Here is a 7,909-nt window from a genome sequence, read left to right as displayed (position 1 = left end):
CTCATGGGCAAGTCCTCCTCTGTGCCTTTGCTTTCTGTCTCCTTTTTCAATAAGGTTTTCCCTACTTATCTAACCCAGCATTGAGCTCTTTACCTCCATGGAAACTTCCTGGCCTCACTCTCTACCTCAACTCCCTCTGCCACTCTTTTGTAGTTATTAGCACATGCTTTGGAATTTATATTTTGATGCTGGTCTTACTTTCCAGCAGCCTTAACTCTTCAAGATCATATTCTATTAATCTCTATTCTTTATCTAGTACAATTCTTGGCTTACTGCAGTTAATCAAGTAAGTATTAAATAAATGAGTAAGTGGAATCCATCAGCAAAAGGATAAGATACAAATTCAGACCACACCAAATCCATATCTGCTATTCTCACCACGCTGTATCATACCTGTGAAGCACATGTAGTGCAGAATAGAAATATTGAACAAGCAAAATTGAAGAGAGACAGACTGATTTAAATTTTAAGTCCCTTCAGGTAAATACCAAGGAACACAATTGCTGGATCGTATGATAAGATGTTTACTTTTGTAAGAAACCCCCAAACTGTCTTCCAAAGTGACTGTACCATTTTGCATTTCCACCAACAATGAATGAGGAGAGTTCCTGTTGCTCTGCATCCTTGTTAGCATTTGGTGTTGTCAGTGCTTTCAATTTTGGCCATTTTAATGGGGGTACAGTGGTATCTCGTTTTAATTTGCATTTTGCTAATGGCATCATCAAATTGTTGAAAACATATGTCCACATGAAATTTTACACATGAATGTATGCAGCTTTATCTGTAATTGCCAAAACTTGGAAGAAATCAAGAGGTCCTTTGGGAAGTGAACAGATACATAAACTGTGGTACATTCATGCAATGAAATATTATTTAACTCTAAAACAGAATGAGCTATCAAGGCACAAGAAGACATGGAAGTAACTTACATGCATATTACTAAGTGAAAGAAGTCACTCTGAGAAGCAACATACTGTATGATTCTAACTGCATAGCATTCTGGAAAAAGCAAAAACTATTGAGATAGTAAAAGAATCAGTGGTTTCTAGGGGCTAGGAGACACATAGGGATGAAATAAAGGGAGCAGAGAGAATTTTGAGGGTAGTGGAACTACTCTGTTGGTGGATATATATGTCATTATACATTTGTCAAAACTCACAGGATGTATAACACTAAGAGTAAACCTTAACATAAACTATGGTCTTTGGGTGAAAATGATGAGTCGATGGGGCACCTGGGTGGCTCAGTGGGTGAGTGTCTGCCTTTGGCTCAGGTCATGATCCTGGGATCCTGGGATCAAGTCCCACACCAGGCTCCCCCTAGGGGGTCTGCTTCTCCCTCTGCCTATGTCTCTGCCTCTCTCTCTATCTCTCTTTCTCTCTCTGTCTCTCATGAATAAATAAAAATCTTAAAAAAAAAGAAAAGAAAAGAATGAGTTGAGGTTGGTTCATGGATGGTAACAAATGGATCACTCTAATGGGGGTTCCCAATAGTGGGGAAGGATATGTATAGGGAAGAAGTATATGGGAATCTTCTGCTCAATTTTGGTGTGAAATTAAAACTGCTCTAAAAAGTCTATTTTTTAAATGAAAAGAATACACTTTCCAAGAGGGAAATTGAAGATGTAACTTCCAGTGTCCAAGGGAACTCTCCAAAGGTATACATTATCTAGAAAGACTGAGTCACTTTAGAACCTACTTATGCAACGATTCCTATATTTACACACAGGCTGATCATGTGAAATGTGCGCATTTATTGACATCAATTTGCCCTCACTGGTTACTCATTGTTTTAAGTCCACACGTAGGCCTCAAATTCCAGACCTCCCAGAATGCCCTTGATCTGTATTTTTTGCCACCTCTCACTTCCCTCTTCTTCCGTCATACACATACCCTGGTTACTGTAAAGGCGATGGACACACTCTGGACAAGCCTGTGTGTTTCTCCTCCTGATGGCTTCCTCACTTCAAATACTTTTTCCTGTGGCCCCACTCCCATTCTGAGCTCTAACATCTCCATCTATTGCCTGTTTTCAAGGCCTTCTCAAATGCTTCTTCCACACAAAGGCTTTCCTAGCCAAATAAAGGCAACTCCCTTGCAGAACACTTTGGATATGCCAAATAAACGTGCATAGCATCTGGAAGAGTATCACCCATGAGGTCATGCTGCCAGAAAGGCACTGGGATGTTTTACTATTAGAACTCCTTGAGGAATGTGAAGAAACTGTCACGGTTTCAAAGTCCGCAGTTCTCCTGGGCAATGTTATTGGAAATGATTTTCTATGGATTTTCCTGGTTTTCACAAAAGTTTTTTTTTTCCTTTGTGTTCCTAGAGATGGATTTTGCTATTCGAGTGTGGTTTAAGTATTGTTATTGCACAACCAGATTGATTGCTTGAGTGAAGTAAGTTTGTGTGAGGGTTTTCCTTTAACTCTGAATCAGTTACACACTCATCTTCACCCACAATGGTGCATAAGTTGCCAAATGCGTCCAGGAACCTAGCCAGAAGGCAACAGTGTGAGGATTACCAATTATGGATGCTAGAAGGAAACACTCTTCTCTTACCTGCACACCAGCACAAGTATGGTTTCACCACTTCACATAGTAACACTCCTCAACCACAATAAATTGAGATCAAGTGTGAAATCTTGTTTTGTTTATTTGTCTGCTAAACATTGGAATGACTGCTGGCTAGAATTCTAACATGTTCACTTAACTTTTTTTGAGGTATAATTTTTTGTTGAGACATAATCATATTCATAAAATTCACCCTTTAAAAGTATAAAATTCAGTGAATTTTAGTATATTCACAAAGTTGTGCAGCCACAACCACTATCTACTTCCAGAACGTTTTCATCCCCCCTAAAAAAATCCCATATTCCTATATTTTGATGTTGTGATCAAATGCCAATTTCACTTATTTATTTGATTAAATTGTGCTAACAGTCTTTGGAAATTCAGTGAATAGTATATATATATATATAGTAATTAATATTATAATAGCTTAGCATTTTTTAATGTTTATCTTGCTTATACTTTATTATTTGATCAAGGTTTTACATGTGCATACGTGCACACACACACACACACATACACACACACACTGTAGTCTTGGTCTTTTTAGGGCTACTAGGGCCAGGTTGGGGATATTAGTGCCGAGAGTTGTAGCTTGAAGGAATGAGTGGGCACAGCGAAGGTAAAAATAAACTCAGCTTTATTTGAATACATACTGTTTCCCATGGACTATTCCTCACTTATGTGAGGAAATGGAGGCTTATGAAGTTTATGGAACTTATTATCCTAAGATGGCATAAGTAACCTACCTTGGTTCACAGCCCAAATTCAAACTCAGGCTCTCCAAATTCAGAGCACACACCCTTAACTGCTATGCTCTATTGCCTGCTGTTAAATTGGACATTTAATTTAATTATACCAACAGCGCTTGATCAGTGCTGTGCAATATGCTTTCACAAGTCCTCATGCAATGCCTCATATTACTGGATGAGAAGAGACAGCTTCTGTAGGCAAAATAATCACATAGCTCAACCAATGTGAACAAGCAGCTCGAATCCAGGGTTCTCTCCAAAGCCAATATGGATGTGTGTTCCCCTACATCATGTAGAGACTTCTGACAGTTATCTTAGACTTCCGTTCCAGTTTTCATAATAACAAAACACCCTCTATCATATTTATTTGCATGTTTGAATTCCTACATCAGTCTGAGGGTTGCAGATGTGTAGTCCTTATGCTCAGATCATGTATGTTGAACGGATACGTGGTTAAATTAAAAAATGAATCTTGCCACAAAGTCACTCGAATATTTAATTCCTAGACCTCCTTAAGAGTTTAACCACCAACATTTCAGTGAAAGGGGAACTCATAAAATAGTGTGATTACACCTTTGTTCTTTCTCTACGTTTTTCACAAAAGCAAACTTAATTCCACATACACATTAAGTCAAATGCTTTTTGCATACACAAAGAAATGTGGCTACAAATAACTTTGGAAGAGGATTAGTCCTAACTTGTGTTTTTTTTTTTAAGCAAAATGAATGAGGATACTATTAAAAGCTGGTGCATTGGGGCTTTTATTAATGGAATAAAATCTGCAGCTCTGTTAGCCCTCCCTACCCCCAATTCCTTAGCCTCTGTGAATAAAGCAGTGACCTGGGAGCTCTTGAGCCCGCTCCCCCACTCCTTGGAAAGGTCCTGCCAACTCCGCATTGTCCTGTTGGATTTGCAGTCAGATGTCTTATGCTGGCAGGCACTGGGCAGGCAATGAGTTCTTTCCCTGGAAGTTGGGCACAAAAAGACCGGCATGGGAGCAGCCTGTTTTGGGACAGCTGCTCTGAGACAATGCAGTAAGCAAGGCAGAAATTCCTCCGAGCAGAGGGTGACTCGTGGGAGGAGTTCAGTTTGCTAAGTATTGTCATTTGCTGAGAGTAGGTGTGTGCTCCAGAAGGAGTCTTAACCTGGAGGATCATTAACTCTTTCTATCAGCTGGTGAGTTGCGGTGGCTCGGCAAGTTGGTCCTGGAGGCTCCTGCTCAGGAAGGCCAGGGAGGAGGAGTGGAATCACTTTTTCATGGGGGACCAGTTTGAGAAGGGCCAGCATGCTCTGCTCAATGAAGGAGAAGAGAATGAGATGGTAAGATTCTAGCCACATACCCTTCTTCCCATTCCCCAGCCTCCAATACTGTCCCCCTACAGGCACACACACGCATGCATGCAAACTCTCAGACACACTCACATGATCCTCTGCAATTTGACTCTGGTGTTATGTGAAAAAAAGGTAGTGTCCAAGACATCTCTCTCTCTCTCTCTCCCATAAATGTAATCTCTAACAGCAGAAATTGGCTGGAATTAAAACTGTCTTCATTTTATCAAGAAGTTTTCCTTTTTAAATAAAACAGAAAGGGAGAGAAGCACAATGCCATTTTATGATGATTTTTTGAGCCTCAGGAGTCTAGCGCGTTCTGTTCAGAACTTGAATAATTTCAGCAAATCCCTACTATTATGAGCAGTGTATGTCTTGATAGGAAGAAGTGGAACAGCCACGGTGAGGTAGGAGTGCAGCTGAGTCTCTGTCTTCTCTTCAAGTATCTGTGTTTACAAAGAATGTTGGAAGGGAAAACATAAAATATTAACAATTATCAGCCTATAAATTTCTCTGTTTACTTCTAAAATTTTGCTTATAGGTCTTTAGCTAAAGAGATTAGTTACAGAAAACTTTCTGTAGTTGACTGTCTCTTTTATTTTAGATGTGTTTCTCCTCTAGGGAATTATAGGAAAATCAGAGATGATTCTTATGTTCTTGCTGAATTTAAACTGTATTTCTCAATTACAATGTAATCAAGAGAGAGTTAGAAATGTGTACTTCTGGTTAATAAGGCCTTTCTGCTAATTGTGTAAGCATAGTCTTTTAAGCCAGTAATGGTGTAATTAAAATGTTAAAATGTGATACTCCCATTCTATAATAGCATTCTATCTTCCTGGAATTAATATAGAAATAACAAACCCAAAAGATATTTATTTAAATTTTTTCTTGGTTAATTGCTTTAGCCCTGACTATTAAATTCTTTGTTCCTAAACTGGTCTTTCAAGTTTAATCTGCTTACCTGTTCCTATAGCAACAACATTTTTTTGGACCTTCAGGAGTAGATCCCTTCTGCTATCAAAGCTGAAAAAATTATAAGGGAATAAAAGACACCCAAATCAACATGGGCTTCTTAACCATCTCCTTACTTCTTTCACATTGGACTGACAATGACAATTATTTTTAGGCCCTACACAAATATCACTAGAAATGACTTTCTGACACTACGTTCGCTACAATCCTTACTTCTCCAAAATGTTTTCTTTGGAGGGTCAATATCCTATTATTCTGTATATAAAGTTGAAAATTTGACCCTCATCTGGAATGCTCTTCACCAGAAGGCAGGGGCTCCTCCCTCACATCCCCAGATGGAAACACACCCACTCTTTTCTCATACACTCATTTCTGCTCTTTGACAATTTGTCACTGAATAGTCATTAACTGTGATCCACTTGCTGGCAGACATTCCTCGTGCTGGGAAAACGACTGTCCTCTAGCCTACACACTGCAGCGTGTGATTTTGTGCAGTTCATCTTCATAAGGGCACCACCCAGTGCATCAGGGTGTCAACTTCATGTTGCATACAGCTGAAAGTCCAGTTAGGACAGGGCCTTTGGTATGGAAAGGGGCTCTGTGTTTTCTGGACCGGATTCGTTTGGCCAGCAGTCTTAGCGGAGGTGCGGCCATTAGTATGCAGTCTTGAGCTCTCCATCTTGTTCCGCCTGGAGAAACCTGGCCACCTGCCTGTTGCTGTGTCTGCCTCTGTCCCTTTGTAACTCACTACTCCACCCCCCACCCCCTGCCCAGAGCTGTAAACATCCAAAGTTCTGAAAATCTCTTTTTATTCATTTATTTATTTGGTTTTGATAGAGTATAATTGACATACAATGTCATGTTAGTTTCAGGTGTACACTATGGTGCTTTGACACTTCTACACATTATGAAATGCTTACCACAATAAGTGTGGTCACCATCTGCCACCATACAATGTTTTTACAATATTATTGACTATATTCTCCATGCTGTACTTTTACCCCTGTAACTTTTTCATTTTGTAAATGGAAGTTTGTACCTCTTTGTCCCCTTCACCTATTTTGCCCACTCTTCCAGCCCTCTCCCCTCTGGCAGCCATCAGGTTGTTCTCTGTGTTGATGAGTCTGTTTTTGATTGTTTTTTTTTTTAGATTCCCATATGAGTGAAATCATATGATATTTGTCTTTCTCTGTCTGACTTATCTCATTCCATAATACCTTCTAGGTCCATCTGTGGTACTGCGAATGATAAGATCTCACAAAATTATCAAGTTATCTTAAAGATATTTCACATATTTTTATAGTGAGTTTTAGTTTACCAAGTATTTTCTTGGCCACTAGCTGATTTGGTTTTTACTACACTTTGTGAGGTACACGCTATGATTCCTGCTTTAGAGATGAAGAAATTGATGCACTGAGAATTTGCTTGTCGAAGGTGGTATTGGCCAATAAATCCGAGAGCTGAGGCACCACATTAATTAAGTTGGTACCCCTTTTGTCTCTGGACCTAAACATAGCCCAGTGATACCTTTCAGTTCTTCCACAGGATACTGTACTCTTAACACACTTCCTTAAGATAACAAAACGTAGGGAGAACTTTGGATCTTAGAGCCCCAGTATCGGTTTTGTTGTATATAATTTGTAAACTTGAATTTCCTGAATAAGTCTGCATCCTCTGACTTGAATTTTAATCCCTTTTAGAAAGCCAAAAATTGTCTAGAAATGTGCCACATCAAAATGTTTATAGTTTCTTGCTTTATAATATACACCGTTTGGACCTTTGCAGAAGGCATTCCTCCAATCATAGAAATGACTTCAAATTTCAAGAGAAAACAACATTCTAGCAGTTATCCTTCATGTCCAATGAAGAAGAACAAGAATACCTCCAGGCCTAAGTATGCCTGGGACTGTCTTCCATTCTAGAATAAAAGAAATAGGAATGAAAGAGCAGCTCTAGGTGATATGAAAGTAACATTAAGTGTGAAATGAGACAGGAGCCACAAGAAGAAAGAATTTGTTAGAAGGACAAGGAAGAAAAGGGAAGAAAGTAATCTTCAGAGCAGGTTTATCTGGACGACTGCCTCAATAGCCTCAAAGAGCAGACTAATTCCTAATCAGCACTGCAAGTGGACCAGAGGCCCAGCTCTCACTTACTGCTTTAGCCTGTTTCTGTATCTGTCAAATAGTTGTGGTCCTTCTTATCCTACCTGTCTCACAGGGCTCTTATGAGGATCACCTGAAATAATCTGGGGTAAGTGTTTTAAGAAGTATAAAATTCTAGGTAA

At 39.3% G+C, this 7,909-nt stretch overlaps 1 protein-coding gene across 9 annotated transcripts in view; it reads left to right on the top strand.

Annotated features, from left to right (window-relative positions):
* Nucleotides 1–4,226: 4,226 nt before the first annotated feature.
* ATP13A4 (ATPase 13A4) overlaps nt 4,227–7,909 on the top strand; it is a 111,600-nt gene continuing 107,917 nt past the window's right edge. For 3 of the 9 annotated variants that reach the window (XR_012021959.1, XR_012021958.1, XM_072807874.1), the window contains exon 1: nt 4,241–4,644. Coding sequence is in view for 5 of the 9 variants with exons in the window: in XM_072807874.1 (XP_072663975.1) it covers nt 4,582–4,644 (63 nt within the window). In the remaining 4 variants the exon portion in view is untranslated. Of the gene's footprint in view, nt 4,645–7,909 lie in introns of all 9 variants that reach the window. The other 6 variants (XR_012021957.1, XM_072807873.1, XM_072807872.1 and 3 more) reach the window with 4 other exon arrangements.

The sequence above is a fragment of the Canis lupus genome, chromosome 31 (genome assembly GCF_048164855.1).
Source record: "Canis lupus baileyi chromosome 31, mCanLup2.hap1, whole genome shotgun sequence".
Classification (NCBI taxonomy): Eukaryota; Metazoa; Chordata; class Mammalia; order Carnivora; family Canidae; genus Canis; species Canis lupus.
This window is presented reverse-complemented; position numbering and strand designations above follow the sequence as displayed.